General features: G+C 41.9%; 2 protein-coding genes across 4 annotated transcripts in view; one reads left to right on the forward strand and one right to left on the reverse strand.

Moving 5' to 3' along the window:
- sclt1 (sodium channel and clathrin linker 1) overlaps positions 1–705 on the reverse strand; it is a 101,704-nt gene extending 100,999 nt beyond the window's left edge. The window contains exon 1 of one of the 2 annotated variants that reach the window (XM_078210322.1): positions 602–705. The gene's annotated coding sequence lies outside the window, so the exon portion shown is untranslated. The remainder of the gene's footprint in view (positions 1–601) is intronic. The other variant, XM_078210328.1, reaches the window with a different exon arrangement.
- Positions 302–17,719, forward strand: c1h4orf33 (chromosome 1 C4orf33 homolog). 2 transcript variants are annotated; one of them, XM_078210339.1, is made up of 7 exons: positions 302–854; positions 4,696–4,896; positions 8,844–8,904; positions 9,396–9,447; positions 10,697–10,896; positions 14,148–14,255; positions 17,307–17,719. In XM_078210339.1, coding segments are annotated over exons 2-7 (603 nt in total). In that variant the 5' UTR covers positions 302–854; positions 4,696–4,715; the 3' UTR covers positions 17,308–17,719. The 2 variants fall into 2 exon arrangements, with proteins under 2 accessions (XP_078066465.1, XP_078066471.1); XM_078210345.1 differs by having other exon boundaries at positions 837–892.
- Positions 17,720–21,076: the final 3,357 nt, after the last annotated feature.

A 21,076-nucleotide genomic window follows, 5' to 3' on the forward strand; every position in this document is an offset into this window, starting at 1 on the left:
AATCCAGCATTGCTGAGAGTTGTGAGATGTTGGCTGGGGTCTGGAGGCAGTGCTCAGGGTTCTACTGTGGATGAAAGGCATGAGCCTGGGAGCATGGCAGCAGTTTCCCTGGAGGGGGAAGGGGCAGTTTCCCTGGAGGAGAGGGGGGGGCGGCAAGGGACAGTTTCCCTGGGGACAGAGGGGTGGGGGGCAGCATGGGGCAGTTCCCCTGGGGGAGGGGGGTGGGGGTGGAGGGGAGGGGGGGGAGGCAGTTTCCCTGGAGACGGGGGGGGGGGGGGGGTGCAAGGGTCAGTTTCCCTGTGGGGGGGGGGGGGTGATGGCGGTTTCCTTGGAGATAGAGTGGGTGGGAGAAGAGGCGGTTTCCCTGGAGACGGGAGGAGGCGGTTTCCCTGGAGACGAGCGGCGCGCGGCCCCTGGGCACTGACCTGACAGCGGCTCCGGGACCCCGCGGGGCACCAGCCCCAAGCAACCGACACCGAGCGAGCCTCGCACAGCTTAACCCCCGGGACGTCAAATCACACAGCGATATCACCGCAACAATCACCCAGTGTCACTGCCGGCCGCCAGCAATTCACCGGGAACCGGGCCCGTCCGCACTCACCGCTAACTCCTTCCCCCCTCCTCCGCGGCTGCAGTCTTCTCCACGGCGGCCCCACGCTCAGCTTTTTAAATCACCGCCCAACGGCTCACTGTTGCCTCCTGTTTAAACCTTCCGGGAGGAAAGAATAATCCCGACTCTGGTTCCGCCGGCGGACTGTCACCGCCCCCCCGGACTTCACTCTCCTCTCCGGACTTCACTCTCCTCTCCAGTGGCACTTTGATTCGCGGAGTTTTCCAGAACAGTCTGATCAATTGTAAGTTGGTTAATCGACAAAGAGTTCTCTGCTCAATTGTAGGTTGGTTAGATATATGTGTATATCTAAGTTTTAAGTTTATTTATTATTATTTACTCTGTCAGAGAGTTGGTGCAGACTCGATGGGCAAAAGAACCGAAGGTGGGCGGCACGGTGGCACAGTGGTGGTAGAGCTGCTGCCTCACAGCGACAGGGATCTGGGCTCAATTTCGGCCTGTCTATGTGGAGTTTGCACATTCTCCCCGTGTCTGCGTGGGTTTCCTGCAGGTGCTCCAGTTTCCTACCGTGCAGAAGGAGGCCAGGTACTCCTGTTTCCCACAGTTCAAAGATGTGCGGGTTAAGTTGATAAATTGCCCGTGTGGGGGGATTCGCAGGGTAAATATGTGAGGTTACGGGGATAGGTTCTGGGTGGGATTGTTAATGGTGCAGCTCGGTGGGCCAAATGGCCTTCTCCTGCACTGTTGGGTTCCTATGATTCTAATGACTTTAGCCTGGAAATTCCTATAAAATGGAAGCAGAGAATAATTCCTGCAGAGATCCATGGATTGCAAGAAATTGGTCCTGGTGCCTCATCTAAATATTCAGAGTTAGCCCAATGAAAAAAGGCAAGTTTAGGTTACCAGCAGTCTTCTTCAGCCATTCTGGGATGGAGGATAGTTGCAGCTGTCAGGAGTACTGAACACTGCTCCTCCTTCTGATACCTTTTTTTGTGGTAGCCAAATCCACATTTAGAAAGTATGAGCAGTCCAATTTCGGAAAAAGCCTTCAAGTAGGCAATAGGCCTCATTTACATACGAAAGGGGCTTAATACCTTTATAAGGTGACCGACCACTCCAAATGCACAAAATATCACCTGACGCAGTTTCATGTTGGATGCTTTTCAGGCATTCTAATGCTGCAGGACCTCGTCTCTGAAATTGGTCTGTTTGACACCTGTAAAAAGAGGCCAACGGCAGTTTGTTTTTACACCTTCAGATCTTTAAAATCTTCCCTTCTAACCCCGCTCTCTGACATGATTGATCAGACTTATGGTCCTTCTCTGCATAGCATCCATATCTTTACTCTGTGGTTTAGTGGCCAGAACCAAACTCAATATTAAAGATATGGATTTACCAGAGAGCTAACCAGCTTCTGATAACAGTCACAGACCTATATTCTATTGACTTGCCAATGTACTTGCATGTTCTGTTTGTTTTGTGCTCAGCCATGACCAATCAAAATTTTGGGTCTCTTATTACTTCCAGACCTTTTTTTAGGAGACTCCCACTCACCAGTCAAGCACTGTTTTTTATAAAATGTCTTCCATTCTAAGCGGCACCCCTCTCGATGCACCTCCCTAGCTCTATGTCCCTTATAAGTAAAAAAAACTGATAATGGCAATTGGGGTTTTCAAATTATTTTATACATTGTTGTTCTTAAAGGAAATAGAGACAATTTAAGTAAGTTATATTTGTGATGTGTGTGTTAGGAATAAGCTATAGCTTTAAGCATGGACGGCATGGTGACACAGTGGTTAGTTAGCACTGCTGCCCCACAGCATCAGGGACCCGGGTTTGATTCCTGGCTTGGGTCACTGTCTGTACGAAGTCTGCACGTTCTCCCCCGTGTCTGCATGGGTTTCCTCCAGGTATTCCGGTTTCCTCCTACACTCCGAAAGATGTGTTGGTTAGGTGCATTGGCCATGCTAAATTCTCCCTCGGTGTATCCGAACAGGCGTCGGAGTGTGGCGATTAGGGTATTTTCACAGTGAGTTCATCGCAGTGTTAACATAAGCCAACTTGTGACACTAATAAATAAGCTTTAAAAAATTTTTTAAAGTTGGATTCATAGTTCTTTATTTGTATGTTAAGAAAAGTATGTTAAGAAAGAATGTTAAAGTTTGCCTGGTTAATTTGTACGCCTGCATTTAAATGAGGTTTTATGATTCTTATTGTAAAGAGATGCGTTATCAAGGGGCGTGTAAGGAAATTAAAACAAAGTAGAAAAAAACTAGCCTGTAAAGTACCCACACTGACTGGGGGTAACAGGACTCAGTTTGAGGTCAGTTAGTGGTTATGTTTGAAGGTGAAGGGAGCAGTTTAAGTCTCTCTAGCTGGACATACAGCAGATTGCTGTGGAAAATAAATAATAACTTATATGAGTTGCTCTAGAGTTAAAGTAACAGTGAATGTTGTGTGAGTTTGGGTCTCAAGGGAGACACCAAGTTGTCAGCAGTCTACTGGGAGAGGGAGCTAGTCCTAAAGGAAAAGAAAAGGTCCGAAGAAGACCTTTAAGTTAAATCAAAGGACAAGGACAGGGAATCTGGAACAGATCCTGTTCAGTGAAGTTAAAATAAGGAGCAGAGGAAAAGGCACCAAATTAAACAGAGAAAATTGCAGACTTAAAGCAAAAATAGGCTTGCATAAAGCTAGAAAATCCAAGGGGACAGTTGAAAGTCTTTACTATGTACTTGCGACGCAGTGTATTCTGAGTGTGTGGGAGGTGAAGCTTGAATGCATGTGGCGATCCAGGGGAGGAACGATTCTCAGTGGGGCCAGAGCAAAACACACCTGTGCAAAGTATGTTTGGAACACTGGCGTGCAAATTTCAGGACTTGCGTGAACAATGCCTGTGTCCAAAGGTCAGCATGAAGGCCAATGGCAACTCTGGACCCTGCAACACCACAATTGTGAGTGGGGGGGAGTATCTACAGGTAAACCTCAGATTTGGTGCCCTGAAGGGGTCCATCTTCCAGCCTCAGAATGTTCCTGGAGATCCATCTTCTTTCTTAGGAAGTCCACCTTCTTTCTTCAATAGTGGGATCAGTGATGTTGGGCACCTTTTCAATATGGCACCTGGATAGTACAGCAGACTATGCGGCCTGCCCTGCCACAGAATGTGGCACAAAACACCTGGTTGCATAATTAAGGTCGGGGCCGAATGATTTAGTGTGTCTTTCACCCAGCCTCTGCTGTAGGAAACACTCCATGTTCTCTTCCCCACCACGGGACATAGTCGCTGGATGGGAGAATTCTGCCCTTGGTTTTAGAGTGTGGTGTGTCTGCCATAGGATATCTATTGGTTTATATAGACTGTATAAGTGCTGTTAACATTGGGGAGAAGAGAAATTTTGTAACTCTATCTAATTGGAAAAGGTATAGGTTTGGATGAAAGTGGCACAGTGGTTAGCAGTGCTGCCTCATAGCGCCAGGGATCCGGGTTCAATTCTGGCCTCGGGTCGCTGTCTGTGTGGAGTTTGCACATTCTCCCCGTGTCTGCGTGGGTTTGCTCCCACAGTCCAAGGATGTGTGAGTTAGATAGATTGGCCATACTAAATTGACCGTAGTGTCAGGGGGATTAGCAGGGTAAATATGAGGGGTTACGGGAATAGGGCCTGGGTGGGATTGTGGTCTGTGCAGACTCGATGGGCCAAATGGCCTCCTTCTGCACAGCAGGGACTCTATGATTCTATGAAGCTGTACCGTAATATAGTTAATCTTGTTTAATAAATGTTAAAAGTTCACCAGCAGCCCCCGTAACTCTTCAGTAGCTACTCTCTACATTTGTAAATAAAGAATAAAAGGTAGGATCCAACATGCCTAGTTTCACCCTAAGATCAGACATGTCCAGCATTTGTGTGGACTAGCATTTAAACTTGAGTGGATAAGACTTAAGTTTCCCCAGTTCTTGATTAGGTCACCAGATGAAGCAACCAGCAGATTAATATTCAATACATTGGGATATGCCATTATTGGGTAAATTAAATAGACTACTTACAAGTTTTTAATTTAGTTGTAATAGATATATTTTTTAAAGTTTGACCTGCACTAAATCAAGCAATGAAGTAAAACTTTTTTTTCAGTCTACTGAAATATTATCCAGATGATGTTTACCATTACAAAAACGTGGGATAGTTCACCAGTGACCCACAGGGGGATGTCGCTGTCATTTAAACCAGATGATGAAGGTTTGCTGATGGAGGTAGAGGGGCCCTTCTTCAATGATCCTTCAGCTCCAGTTGGTAAAAGAGGGAAACCTTACGACCAGTTGTGGAATTTTGAAGGTACAGTAAGTGCTAATTTTATGAAATATGACTTTCAAAAAATACACGCCTAGCTTACAGTGGGAATAAATGTTAATTCACTTCTTTTGTGTCCAAGCTGCAGATTTTAGTTTTAATGTTAAATATTCCTTTCTTTTTGCTGTCCTCACACAACTTTGGCCTTATTTTCAAACAAACTAGCAGAGAACACTCCCCAATATTCACCCCTTTCCTTGTTCTGTCACTCTAAGCAGTGACACAGCTGGGACAGGCACAGAACATTGTTGCAGGAGATGGAAGGCACTGGAAGGTATACCAAAACAATATTGATGGATTCCTCTTTGATCACTACCTGTATTCCCACTGTACCGTTCAGAATTTCTCCAGATGTGCCTGTTATGTGGAAGTCAATGTATATGGTAATCACAGAGAGGAATCACCAATCAAGGGCTCTGTGGCATATCATCACAATAATATGTAATGGTATTCACGTCATTTGGTACTGCGTTTTTAGTTATGTTAGTTTCATTTCTTTGTGCTCTTTTATACTCATCCTGCTCCAACTCTAACTTAATCTTGTTGCATGTAAGCAGTATAGTAAGGTGGAATTTTGCAAAAGGTGATATATTTTGCAGAGACTGGAAAGGAAAGCACAAAAATGACAATAAGATCCTGATATTGAGGGAGATTTTGAGTCACGGAAATTGTGAGTAGAACCTGTTCATACAGTCATGGAAGCAAACACTTGAGAACTGATATTGAGGAGCAGATATTGGTATCAAAGTTCAGATAATGTGGAAGATTTCCGACCCCATGTATGAGAAAATTTCCGTCCCCTCTCTCCCTGCCATCCTGCTGTCCAATAACCAACAATACTGGGGTTCAATGTAAGCCACTCTTCAATATAACTTCTATCCCAGTTCTGTCTCTTGTCAGGTTTAATTCCATAATCTTTCATATTCTGCATAATAGTTTGTCAAATAATATTCATTGTAATACATTATTACAAAATTTAACTTCCACAATCTCTTACAATAAGGACAGTGCATATATTTAAATCTTTACTAATCTTTGTTTATCAATGTTACATTTTGAGGACATTAATATTAACAGATGTTGTTCAGTAAAGTCTTCATCTTTTTCAGTAAAGAATTGACCTTCCACTAGAACTTAGTGAAAAACACCTAATTGTTTAATAATGTCTTCCGGTGGAGCAGAATGTTCTGCATATGCACAAATCTTTTTTACTCCTTACGAAAATGTTGGTGACCGCAGTTTTCTGTGATACGATTGATAACTTTGGTAACTTTATATTAAATGTGAGTCACGGAAATTGTGAGTAGAACCTGTTCATACAGTCATGGAAGCAAACATTTGAGAACTGATATTGAGGAGCAGATATTGGTATCAAAGTTCAGATACCAACTTTGATACCAAGTATCAAAGATTTCTGCCAGCAAAGTAATATTGGTAATCAAAGAAACCACACTTGACATCAAAGCATTGCTGAAGTTAATTAAACTTGTGAGAATTTGTGTGTGGCTTTAGTCAAGATTACTTATCTATACAATATTTCTGGATTCAGATGGCACTATAAACTTAGGAAATACGCATTGTTGGACTAACCTTCAGAACGTGATAGAGTTCATGACCTATTTGTTAGATTTATGATCGTTAGATCTATGATAATTAGATTAAATATGTACTTGTATTGCAAACCCAAGGCAAAAAAAGCATTTATTACTGATATTGAACATTATAGGCCTTCACAAATAAAATATAATATTTACCAATGATTTTATAAAAACCTAAATAAGAAACAGGCTTTGTTTGTTCTTCTTTCCTCAAATCCTTTGGTTCACATTTTATTTTATTCTGTTTCGAGCAGTATTTGCTAAAAGTGCAATAATTGTATTTATTCTTCCTTGTCTGTGTACTTTCTGCATTTGCATGCAGGTTTTGATTCAAATTCCAGGCAGGATCTCCTAATGTACCTTACTGAGGTCAAGTGGGCTATTTCCAGCTCATTGTGTTTGTTAACAACACTTAATTGTACCTTCATGTGAATTGCTGCCGTACTTTTCGAGCAGTGGAAAAATTGATTTGCATATTTATTGTAATCATGCTGGATGAATAGCAGATAGAATTGCAACGCAGCTTTCCCATCTGTAATGTGTTTATCAACTATTCTGCTTTTATTTATAATGGGGAGAATTTTATCCCCATTGCTTAACATAAAGAGTTAAGCTCAAAGCAAAAAACAATTTAACATTTAGTTATTGAGTGGACTTACCTCCAGGAAAAAGCCTTGCCACTGTATTGTGTCAGTCCAAATCTGGTGCTTTATTCGGATGTATATTTGGGGTGAATAGCTTGCCAGTTCTACTTAAATGAAGCTTGGTCCTTAAAATTGATCACAACTCCCACTGCACCTCTAACTGGCTTTCCACCCAAATGATAAAGCACCCCTTCATATATAAAACAGGAAGTGAAGAAATTACAAGAGTCAATGTTAATCAAGGGATGTGTATACACAGATGCATTTATTGGCCATCTTTTTGAAGATTTGGAAGAAAGTGCAAGGCTGGCGAGTCAAGATTTGTTTCACTTCTGACAGTTGGTTTTCCCTTCACCTAACTACACTGATACCTGTGAGTTATAATTCCACTGATGCTGGGCCACCTGGTCCCTTAGCAGTCTCACCTGGCTGGGTATTGTTCCAGTGTGAACATAGAAGCTAATGAACCCTAATAGGAATCACAACCAAATGAATCCAGTACTCTCCCCACATCCATGTACATTTACCTATGCTCCAAGAGTCACTGCAATGGGAACCTTGGTCTATTCTCCCTTCAGTAAGGCAGAGGCACTGAAGCCATTTGTAACAGCGCTCCTGTTGGTTCACTTGCAATTGTTAATACATACTCCTACTTTCCTGTTCACTGCCCGATTCAGTACTTGAAAAGTAAAGAAGCAAAAACAGAAAGTATTAGGGACATTCAGCAGGTCAGGCAACATTTATCTAGACACTGTTTCAGTAGTGTGACTTGTGAAAATGTCATCTCGCATTAAATTTCCTCTGAGTTTCATGAAGTTGCTGCATTTGCACATACATTGGCCATTAAACTTGCCACAGAACGTTAAGTCCAGTAACAGCTCGATAACTGTTCAGGATGGCGATCAACTCCAGCCCTGAAAGTGGAAAAGTTAAAAGTGTGGAGTCTTACTCTTCCATGTAATTAATTAGTTTTGGAGATTTTAAAAATATTAAATTTAAAGAATGTTTCTTTTCCTTACTGTCTGGTTTTTCTCTCTTACATAGAATCCCTTCAGTGCAAAAGGAGGCCATTTGGCCCCTCGTGTCTGCATCAACCCCAATCCCACCCAGGTCCTATCCCCTTAACCCCACCTATTTACCCTAGCTAGTCCCCCTGACACTAAGGGGCAATTTGGCATGGCCAATCTACCTAACCCCCACATCTTTGGAATGTGGGAGGCAACCGGAGCACCCAGAGGAAACCCACACAGTCACGGGGAGAATGTGCAACTCCACACAGACAGTGACCCGAGTCCCTGGCACTATAAGGCAGCAATGCTTGCCACTGTGCTGCCCCTTAATCCAATCTTTCTTTCCCCATCTTTATTTCTCTTTCTAAACTCTGTTGATTTTGTCGCTCACTAAGGTCCCAGATGACCTGTTATTAGTTTGCACTTTCAGGACAAAAGCACTTTAGGCTGAAGAATGCAGGAAAATATCTACCTAATCATGCTGAAATAACATGCCCTGCTTCTGAATTTTTTTAAAAATGGGTGACGGTGGAAACTGAGGGCTCTGGACACTGAATATAACTCCTGCCTCTAAAGCTGACCTCATGCCAAAAAACAGCTTTGATAGTTTAGGAAAGTAGCATGATAATTTGAAAATTGTTTCCCGTGACCTTAAGCTTTTCATATTTCATGTTTAACAGTTGTAGAAGCATTTTTCTTGAATAGCAGCAAAGAGCTGTACCTTGAAGTGGAACTTTGCCCGTAAGTATTGGAATATTTCTTCATCACTCTTCAATGCTGTAGATTGCTTAAAATCTCTGTTATAAAACATGTATTCTTTCTCATAATATTTTATGATCCCTAATATTCCATCAAAATCCTTTTGGTATGAATCTAAGCTTTAGTTAGTTCATTTGATTAAAATATATGCATGTACCATAAGTCAAAGGTATTTTGCTGCCTAGACTTAACTTATTCCTGCCCCTTAGTTTGAAAATATTTATTTTTCTTTTTTCTCAAGTTCCTCGTATTATGCACTGGCCTTACCAGCAGCTGCTGGTAGTTTGTGAAAAAGCAGTCTTGAATTGTCCTTCCTCCCTCTAAGGAAGTGTGTTTTCTTGGCAAAATAGTTGCTTGAGAACTCTAATCTAATTCAGTTTCCATTTCAGCCTTGCTTTGTAGTGTACAGTTTCTTCTTGTGTTGTAGTTTGGTTTCAGAGTTAACATCATCCTCTCTGTTTTACTGTTGTTAGACATGGACAACACTTAGTACTGTTACTTGCTGGTAAAGGAAAAGCATGGAAGGTAAGTTATTACAGAAAATAGTTTGGTGATTAGTATTATAACTGTTGACCAGCAAATTGGTTTATTTATAAAGCTCGCATGAATAAATCCTCCTTACAAATTCTATGACCCTGAAATCCCCCAGGGACTTTCCTGATATCTCGTGGTAATTTTGGTATGAGTTCAGAGGAACTTGTGAAGAAATGGTATAAATGGATGTTGATGCAGATTTTCTGAGCGTTTGCCTAATCTGCTGATGTTGCAGTGGAGGACATGTAGGGAGTTTCAAAACCTAGATTTTTAATGGGTGAGTTTTGTGGTAATCAAGATGAGCTTCTTTGGTGCTGCCAAACTGTACATTTTCACCTCTGTGGCAGATTGCCAATGAGCAGCAAGCGTAGGGAAATGTAAAGCTATTCATTATAAGGTATGTTTAGGATTTTGCTATCCCTAACCACTATCTTCTGCATTTCTCTGTTCTTTTGCAAGTTAGGACAAAGTCTCCTAGCCTATGTCAAGATGTGCAGGTATTCCTGGCAATGTGTCACTGTTTGCGAGGCATCCCCATTAACATGTCCATGTTGTTACGATTATGAAGTTTATAAGATTTTATTTTGGGACTGCAGCTTTAAGTTTTGGGTAAATGAAGGAGGTCATGTGACCTGTTTTGAAGTCTGCCTTAAGTAAGTCTGGGCGGTTTGATTGTTATAAGAGATGGCGTTTTAAAACCAAAGAGTCAACAAATGTTCAAGGGATTTTCTATTCCATTCCAACCTCAGAAGACCAGTCTCTTCCCTGATAGTACTAGTGTGACATTTTACACACCAACTGGTCTTTGGGCTCTCTGAGTGAGACTGTCACTTAATACTAAATAATAGAGGATGCTGTCTTATGTTGACTAAGACCTGGAATTTTGTATTTCTGAGACCCTCACAGACAGCAGGAGGAGACTAAGTTCTATTCAATAAGCCCGAATGCAAGTTAAACACAGATGTCTGGACAAAAAGACAATATTCTAATTTCTATTCTATTTCCCTGCTACAGTTTCCACCTCTCTTAATGCACCTTCAGTTGCATTTATAGAAGTGTTTACCCTGATTGGGCTGTTATCTACTGCGGGTCATAGGTAGTCATTTTAATTATTACTTTCACTTTATTTGCCGATAGAGTTTTTAAGATTCAGATTTTAACAATGCATTTGCGACTGCATTTCTAGATTAGACTAGAACTCAAAAACGTGAAACTACTAATTGTTTTTCCTTCACATTAGAAAGAACTTGATTTAAAATATGACTGTACAATTCGCGAACAAAACTGGGAAGGCAAAGCACTTCTCCCTTGGAGCTATTTCCCCCCTGGTGTTAACAAATTTAATGCCTATGCAATTCATGGCTCTGGCGATAAAAGAGCTTATGAGGCTCTGTACCCCATACCTAAAGAACAATTAAAGGAGGGGCAACAGCCTGACTTGTAAGTACAAAGATTTATTGGTTATTTGTCTTTCTGTCTGCAGTATCTAAATATTTGATTAGGCTGCAAATCTTTATGCTCGGAGCACACATTGAGTTACGAGATGCCACAGACCAAATGTTTGACCTTTACATTGATCAGATCCAGTAGAGGAAACTACAATGAAATTTTTCCCTTTAATGTGATCAGGTGCCTTCCTGCTACAAAATAAATTATGTATACCCCAAAGCAGTAGACAATTGGTGTAGTAGTTCCTCCTTAGTCTTATAAAAGGATGCACAGGGTTTTGAAGCACATTTTATTAGCTCCGGTTAAAGTGCCATGATTTCATTCTTCACAATCGATAATACTTTTCATTTATATTTCCTTATTCAACTTATCCAATTGTCACTTGGAAAATAGACTTTAAATTTTATACTTGGATCATCTAGGTATATATTTTTAGCTTATTTTTTATTCTATGGTATTTTCAATACAAGGCATCTTGAGGCAAGGTTGTGTAAACTCCATCTTGTGAATTGCATCCAATCAAACATTGGTGGTGCTGATCCCAAACTGCTGTGATGCCCCAGAGGGCTAGGATGTTTGCACTTATGATTTGCCCTGCAGTAAGTTTTCTGATCTCATGCCATTTGTGGACATTGGATGCTAATCCATAGGACAGCAGAAAATAAGTGGCTGGGATTTCCCAGTCCTGGCAGTGTTAGGCATCGTCGCGGGCGAGACGGGAAACTATGGAGAGCAGCCAAAAGTCAATCGAACTGGAGAATCCTGCCGACAGAAATGTTGTGTTTCTTTCACACACCCATTAACAGCTTATTGGAGTCATATGGAGGGGATTTTCTGGCCTCCCCGTGGCGTGTTTCTCGGGAAGCCATGGCTGGTGTTCACCATCAGTGGGACAAGAAGATCCTGCTGGCCTAAACAGCACAAAAAGAGGTCCTTCAGCTTATTGTATCTACACTGGCCATCGAGCATCTATCTATTCTAATCCTATTTTCCAGCACTTGATCCGTAGCATTGTACACTATGTCGTTTCAAGTGGTCATCTAAATACCTCTCAAATGTCCCTGCTTCCATCACCCTTTCAGGCAGTGAGTTCCAGATTCCCACCATCCTCAAGATGAAAAAGGTTTTCCTCAAATTCCCTCTAAATATCCTGCCCCTTACCTGAAATCTATGTCCCCTGGTTATTGACCCCTCTACTAAGGGGAAAAGTTGTTTTCTATCTACTCTATCTATGTCCCTCGTAATTTTATACACCTCGATGAGATCCTCCCTCAACCTTCTCTGCTCTAAGGAAAACAACCCCAGCTTAACCAGCCTCTCTTCATAGCTGAAATACTCCAACCCAGGCAACATCCTGGTGAATCTCCTTTGCCTCTCTAGTGCAATCGCACTTATTAGGCACTCACCTGATGAAGGAGCGGTGCTCTGAAAGCTCGTGCTACCAAATAAACCTGTTGGACTTTAACCTGGTGTTGTGAGACTACTTACTGTACTTATTATAAAGTAATACTGAGAGACTAGTCCTTAAATGAGTGATGTGGGGAGATTTTTAAAAGTGGGAGGAAAATAACTTAAAGGCATTAATTGGCTGATGATAATTGAGGAGAAACACAGGTTAGGTCGATATATGAAATTAAATGAAATGTTGCTGCCCTGTAATTCAACATTTGCTTATTCGAGCAATTAGGAAAAGACGCAATTGAAAATGTTGAACACCAAAGGGATCACTTGTAGAATATGATACTTGTTAAAACATCTTCCAGAATTTTCTCTACATTTTGTTGGATTAGAATTATTACCATTACAATACCATGACAAGTTTTTGTAATATATTACATTACTATTGAAATAATAAAGCCTACAAATATTTGTTATGAGTAGATGGAAGCTAGTTACAGCTTGCCGAGATACTATTTTGATACAATCTGTTGTTGACCTTGCCCATTGTGATTGCACGCAAAAAGAGCTGTAAATTAAAGGCTAAGTAGGTTTTTAATCATAGAATCCCTACAGTGCAGAAGGAGGCCATTCGGCCCATCGAGTCTGCACCGACCACAATCCCACCCAGGCCCTACCCCCACATATTTTACCCACTAATCCCTCTAACCTACGCATCTCAGGACTCTAAGGGGCAATTTTTAACCTGGCCAATCAACCTAACCCGCACATCTTTGGACTGTGGGAGGAAACCGGAGCACCCGGAGGAAACCCACGCAGACACGAGGAGAATGTGCAAACTCCACACAGACAGTGACCCGAGCCGGGAATCGAACCCGGGACCCTGGAGCTGTGAAGCAGCTCTACCAGATTGAGACAATTGTTTAAAGAATCAGTTTCATCTTTTCCACTTGAGAATAGCTAAATGATATTGTAATGACAAATTTATTCAATTAAATTCTTGAAACAAGCAACTATTTACTAAGTCTCAGATTGTTCCTGAGTTAGCATTGATGTGATAATTTTTCCATTGTTTTTGTTTTGTTGATCCCAGCTTCTTAATCGAAAAATTCACGGTCCTTAGATGCACCAAACTTTACTCCAGTGCCAAAAGTGCCAGTGCTAGGGATGGGGTAAATTGCATGAAAGGAACAGAATATTTACTCTTGTGGGGAAGAGAATAACTTGAAGCAGATAAGATTGTTACCAAAAAAAATCCAGTCGTGAATTTGGGTAAATTCTGAAGAAACTTATTTACCCAAAGAGTAGTGAGAATGTGAAACTCGTTACCACTTGGAGTGGTTAAAATGAATGCATCTAAGGGGAAGTTAGACAAGCCTATGAAGGAGAACAGAGTGGGATTTATGAAGATGGATTTAGATAAAGAAGAATTGGAGGGGAATGAGTGGAACATAAACATTGAACTGGTTGGGCCAAATGGCCTGTCCCATGTGATCCTCTGTAATAAGCGTAAAAAAGGTTCTAACCTTTTGAGCTACAAAAAACTGGTGTAACTTCTAAAAACACAAAGGAACCACTCCTCCATTAACACATTGAGTGGGATTTTCCAATCGCGTTCGCCCTGAAACCGGAAAATCCAGCCCAAGGTCAATGGACCTTTCCACGGTCCATCCCTCGTACGCCACAATTCCTGTGGCGGGCGGGACGGCTATTTCTCATCAGTAAACTATTTAATTTTAGTTTTCTTCCCACGTACAGTGTTACTTTTTTTTTTAACATGTTAAATTACTTGGCATTTTCTTATACAATTTCTAGAATATTATTGATGTGCTTTTCTGTCTTAGTCATCGCTTGGAATATTTCGAGGATTTCAGCTTGAATTCAATTATGGGAAAGCAATGGGAACAGCCCCAGTCTGAACTATGGAAGTCTGCCCCTGGGACCAAGCAGTGGTTAGCTTGCCTTGATTGCTGTTCTTGTCTCTCAAATCTTGGTATACATAATCTGAGGCTTATATTTTTCACTGTTCAGCAGACTGTTCATTGATCATTTTCAAATGAGCTTTTTGCAAATGAGGAGATTTTGGAAGGACTATGTAATATAATCTTTGACATGATGTATAAACTTATCACCCACCAACATTCTGGCCTGAAACTTGATTTAATGCTAATTTGTATCAGATGGAAACAAACTATACATCCTATACAAGAAAAATATGGGAATCTGACGGGCACATTAGATTAGTCTTTTGTTCTTGGAATTGTTTTATGTTCACTAGTTACCACCAGCACTTAATTCAAGGCATGGTGCTGTACTGCTGATCACTCATTATTCTGGCAGAATTTTCCAATTCCCTCATATCTAGGGTGGTAATGGAAAACACTAGAATAGAAAAGAGAAAATTAATTCTACCAAAGAAAACAATCGTTTCTGCTTCTTTCCATTGTCGAAGTGTAATTATTGCCCCAAAAATAAGGAAAATTCCAGTCAAGCTCCAGTCAGTGCCCTGCTGTCTCGCTGAAAAGAAAGTTGTTCCTTCAGAAACTATCTACTACAGGCATTATTAGCTGAGCGATTCCTTGGAACTAGGACTGCAGTCTGCAAAAAAGGATGATATTTAATGGAATCCACTGGAGTAAGCATAATGGGGAGGTTGGTAGAGGGCAGTATGGAAATAGTCCCAGTCTGAACTATGGAAGTCCACCCCTGGAACCAAGATGTCATTAGCTTGATGTGACCTGCAAAACTGTGTAGGAATACCCACATCTGTGTGTCAGAAAAATTGTTTCCAATTAAGTTGAGGATAGGAAGGGCCTGATGTGGAATCCTGCCCCTGGTGGTGGGATACCATTGACCAGAAACTCAACGGGATTACCCATATAAACACTGTGGCTTCAAGAACAGGTCAGAGGCTATGAATCCTGTGGTGAATCGTCTCCTGTCTCCCCAAAGTCTGTCCACAATCTACAAGGCACAAATCAGAAGTCTGATGGAATATTCTCTCCTTGCCTGGATGAGTTCAGCTCCAACAGCACCCGAGAAGCTTGACAGCGTCCAGGACAAAGAAGCCCACTTGATTACACCCCACTCATAAATATTCACTCCTTCCACCACCGACATACAGTAGCAGCAGTATGTACCATCTACAAGATGCACTGCAGGAACCCACTGAGGCTGCTTAGACACACCTTCCAAACACATCTGGAAGGACAAGGGCAGTAGATACATGGGAACATCTGCAAGTTCCCCTCCAAGCCATGCACCATCCTGACTTGGAAATATATCAGTGTTCTTTCACTGTTTCTGGGTTAAAATCCTGGAACTCCCTCCCTAACAGTACAGTGGGTGTTCCTACACCACGTGGACTGCAGTGGTTCAAGAAAGCAGCTTGCCACCACTTTCTCAAGGGAAATTAGGAATGAACATAAATGCTAGCCCAGCCAGTGACACCCACACCTCTTGAATTAATTTTTTAAAATGAGCCACTTGAGCAGTTATCCTTGAGCCCACCAGAATTTATTAATTGAATGGTTGCTCAGGTATTTAACGACACCTGAACAGTTCTTCCGTGTGTCTTGAAGTCTGTCGAGTTTATCGGAGGGAACTTAAATCGCAACATGCCTTCCCCATGGAAGTGAAGCAGCTCTCCACATGTTCTCTAACTGTCGGAGGGGAGGTGGGGGACATCTGTCACTGGCACTAAATCCAGGCCAATGTTTCCAGTTATCAGGAATAAAAACAGAAAATGTTGGAAATACCCAGCAGTTGTGGTATGCATCTGAGGAGAGAGAAACAGTAAATCATTCTAATGAGAGATCACCGACTTGAAACATGAACTCTGCTTCTCCCTCTCCAGATGTTGCCAGACCTGCTGAGTGTTTTCCACATTTTCTGTTCATATTTCAAATTCCAGCATCCACAGTATTTTACTGCTGTTTCAATAAATGACTCTAACTGTGAGGTAACTCTCAGCCACTGTAATCATAGAATCCCTAAAGTAAAGAAGGAGGCCATTTGGCCCATCAAGTCTGTACCGCCCACAATCCCACCCAGGCCCTATTCCTGTAACCCTCATTTATGCTGCTAATCCCATTGACACTAGGGTAAATTTAGCATGGCCAATCAACCTAACCCTAATCTTTGGACTGTGGGAGGAAATCGCAGCACCCAGACGAAACCCATGCAGACACGGGGAGAACCTGCAAACTCCACACAGTCACCCAAGGCTGGAATTGAACCTGGGTTCCTGGCGCTGTGAGGCAGTAGTGCTAACCACTGTGCCACCGTGCCGAGAGATTTTAGTTGCAAGTGTGATATACAGGAAAGCTGCATGTTTTAAATGGTTAAACACCTGCAGTGTCCAAGTGCATACCAGTGTTTCCCTTAGCGTGAACACTTGCCAATCTATATGTACTTTTTTTGCTGGGGTACTCTTTACAAGAATCATGCCCATTCCATATCATGGTTTGCTAACCAAACAAAACAATAATACAAATGTCTTTTCCAATATTGCTGCTCAGTCTAATAAGTGCAACATAGCTATGGGTGATCACTTTGCTGAACATCTCCACTGAATCTGCATTCTTTGTCTCACGCCCTGTCTCACCTCAGCCTTCTACCATGTTCCAGTGAAGCTCAACATGAGATTGAGGAACTGCCTCTCACTTTTTACACTAGGCAGATTGCAGCCTTCTGATCTTTTAATATTGAGATAACAGCAAAAGATCTTAATTGTCGCTACTGCTTCTATTTTCTCTTGGGCGTTCTGTAACCGTTTGCAACTCTTCTGGACTGATCTATGTGTTTGCTCCATTATCATCTCCTTTTTGCCGCACTATCTCATCCTTGTTGTTATTTAGTCACTGTTCTGCTTTGCCCTAATCACAGGGTCTCCTGCCCTCCTTTCCCTCTATTTGCTTAAAAGCATTTCATCACCAGCATCTTCCAGTTCTCCTATGAAAAGCCATCAACCTGAAATCCTAACTCTGTTTCTCTCTTCACAGATACTGCCCGAGCTGCTGAGTGTTCCTGCGTTTATTTCAGATTTCCAGCATCCGCAGTATTTTGCCATTGTTCCAATGTAGTATATGTGCTTGTAGTACAATCTGTACAATAGGAATTTGGGGAACATTGTCACTTTTGTACAGAAAATGTTTGTTTCAGCTGGCACAAGCCAACACATTTACATGAATATGTTAATAAAAGCAAGACCTGCAGCATAAAAGACTGCCAAGTATGATGGAACATTCCAGAAATTGTATGTATTATGACAAGGAGGGTGAAAATGTGAAATGCAAATAAATGCTAAACAAAGAAGTGATTACAAGTAAAATATTTAATTCAATAACCTAGCATTGCACCAGTATGTAACAGACTACCATGTAGTTCAAAATATATGCATGTTACTTTACTGTGTTATCAAATTCTCTGTGGTGGTGTGTTACGGATCGCTCAAGGTGTCCGAGTTGCTGTGGCAACACGCATTTTAGATGCATATTGCAGTCTGGAGCTATGATTAGTAATGGTAGAGGTTCCCACTTTCATTCCATCATATGACTGACCAGAACCCTGCCATTGGCCTGTGTTGGAAAGATTTGCAGGTTTATATTCATCCCGTTTGGCCGTATTAAAAATGCACCTTCCTTGGACATCAAGTATTGGTGTAGGACTCGAACCCAGAGCTTTCTGTCTCAGAGGCAGGGACGCTTCCCACTGTACTGCCAGACCTCAATTTCTCTGTACCATATAGTAAAACAGAAACTTTAAACATGAAAAATGAACATTATAGCACAATTTTCCCTGAGTACTTCAGATATGAAAGGGGTGGCCAAGATAGAGGTTTACAGCATGGAAACAGGCCTTCAGCCCAACTTGTCCATGCTGACCTTTTTTAAAAAAACTCCTAAGCTAATCCCAATTGCCCGCATTTGGCCCATATCCCTCTATACCCATCGTACCCATGTAACTATCTAAATGCTTTTTAAAAGACAAAATTGTACCCTTCTCTACTTCTACCTCTGGCAGCTTGTTCCAGACACTCACCACCCTCTATGTGAAAAAATTGCCCCTCTGGGACACTTTTGTATCTCTCCCCCTCACCTTAAACCTATGCCCTCTAGTTTTAGAGTCCCCTATTTTTGGGAAAAGATATTGACTAGCTGATCTGTGCCCCTCATTATTGTATAGACCTCTATAAGAATCCCCGTCGGCCTCCTACGCTCCAGAGAAGGTGATATGGTAGTTTAGCGTGTGTTTATCACAAGACGCCATCTTAATAAAGGATTTGAAGCCAACACTGAGAATGGCCAGAGACTTGTTAAACAACTGATCGATACTTAAATTGCCGGCCAGTGCTCATGAAAGAGGCTGCATGACATTTTGGTTAGCTAGTGCTTTAAGTCTCCTATTATTCGTTACCATTTAAACATTCACTCCCTCCATCACCAATGCAAAGTGGCAGCAATGTGTGTACCACATCTACAAGGTGCACAGCAGCAACTCACCAATCCTCCGTCAACAGCACCAGAAACAAAGTATTGTTTCTTGCGCACTATACAGCCAAAACATACTGTTCACAGATTACAGAGGGAAGAAGGAAAGGAGAGGGTGCAGAATATAACGCTACAGTCACAGCTAGGGTGTAAGGAAAGATCAGCTTAATACATGATAGGTCTATTCAAAAGTCTGATGGCAGCAGGGAAGAAGCTGTTCTTGAGTTAGTTGGTGCATGATCTCAAACATTTGTGTCTTTTTCCTGATGGAAGAAGGTGGAAGAGAGAATGTCTGGGATGAGTGGGGTCCTTAATTATGCTGGTTGCTTTGCCAAGGCAGCGGGAAGTGTAGACGGAGTCAATGAATTAGAGGCTGGCTTGCGTGACGGATTGGGCTACAGTCACAATCTTTTGTAGTTTCTTGAGGTCTTGGACAGAGCAGGAGCCATACCAAGCTGTGATACATCCGGAAAGAATGTTTTCTATGGTGCATCTGTAAAAGTTGGTGAGAGGTGTAGCGAACGTGCCGTATGTGAATTTCAAGTGCTAATTAAAGAGATTCTTGGTATTTCATGATCGTATCTGGAGCTGAGAAGAGGATTTTCCTGGACACTTTCAAGATTTCATCAACTCAAGCTATATTTATCGCAGATATTCTCTGAGGGTGTCCCCTGAAAATAGTAAATGGTGTGCTACTCCACCTTATAGGAGCCACCAAGAGAAAGTGAGTGCTCGGTAAAGGCATATTGCTAGGGTGTCCCCCTAAGCTGAATGAGGAACAAGAGATGGACAGGCAGAACAGCACATGCAGCCACAGGAAAGAGAGAGACAGGAGGGCAAGGTGACATCTTTTCCCCCTCCAGATGCAGGACATTCTCCCAGGAGGCTCTCCAGTACCACATCTGAGAACTGATGCCCCGTCTCCATCAGTAACAGTGCCAATCTGAAACCTGCCACACCTTCAGTGGGTATCCTGTGTGAAGAGGCCACATATAATTCACAACAATTGCATCTGATCAGCATTTGAGTGTTAGGTCTGCAGGTTGCAGGCTAATGCTTTCAGGCACATTCAAATCATGATAATTATCAAATAGCCTGAAAATTGCTGACTTTGGACTTACAAGTGGGTTTTATCTATTAGCATTCACTCAAAATAACCCCTTGGGTGGAATGTTCTCATTGTTAGACAGAGTGGTGCACTGTCAGGGAAAACGGCATGTGAGCTGTCAGTCCCAACGATGGCTTCCTCCACCATTTTTTAGGGTAATTGAGAAGAAAGTTAATTGGTGCCAGCCCTGCCAGCAACTTCAGTCATAAGATCAGGGTGATTGTAACAACAAGATTTAGAGCAATAATTGAGAAAGTAAGACAAAGGCTAAAGTAATAGATTGGGGGTGGGGGTGGGGGGGAGGAAACAGAATTTTGAGGAGATGGGAAGGAAACTTAGGAAGGTAAACTGAGAACAAAATGACACAACAACATTGCCAAATGATATAAAATGGTGATCAATTGAGTTCAGATGAAATATATTCCATGAAAAACTAGAACACACTAACCAAGAATGGAATAGCACGGATGTAATAAAGAGATCAGGGCAAAATTGAAGCTAAAGAAAATTACACAGCCAATAAAGAAGAGGATGGCAAAAGGGAATGCAAGGGTTGGGAAGCAAGTAACAAAAAGAAGGAAACAACAACATTACATTTTTGAGGAGTTATAAAAAATAATTAAACTTCTACAGATGTAAGTAACAAAAGAAAAATCAGGATAAGGATGGAATTACTAATGAACGTACAACAGAAACCACAGGCAATGACAACAAAATAGTAGAGATATTGAATAGTTACTTTACCCCATTCAGTATTTAGCAGGGAGGTAAGCAAGTTAGGTTGGAAATTAGAAGAAGAGATCGAAACAATATAATGAGGGTAATCATACCAGAATTTAGCAATATGTCAGTTCTAGGGATGGGCAATAAATTCTGGCCAGCCAGCGACACCCATGTCCCATGAATGAATAAAAAATGTCACTGTAAAAATCCCCTAGTCGCCACACTCCGGCACCTGCTGAGGGAGAATTTAGCATAGCCGATGCACCTAACCAGCATGTCTTTTGGACTGTGGGAGGAAACCGGAGTACTTGGAGGAAACCCACGCAGACACTGGGAGAATGTGCAAGTTCCACACACGGTAAGGGGTCTAACAACACCAGGTTAAAGTCCAACAGGTTTATTTGGTAGCCTTCAAACAACCGCACAACCTCAAACAGACCATTGTCCGCAG

This window comes from Mustelus asterias, chromosome 1 (assembly GCF_964213995.1).
Source record: "Mustelus asterias chromosome 1, sMusAst1.hap1.1, whole genome shotgun sequence".
Classification (NCBI taxonomy): Eukaryota; Metazoa; Chordata; class Chondrichthyes; order Carcharhiniformes; family Triakidae; genus Mustelus; species Mustelus asterias.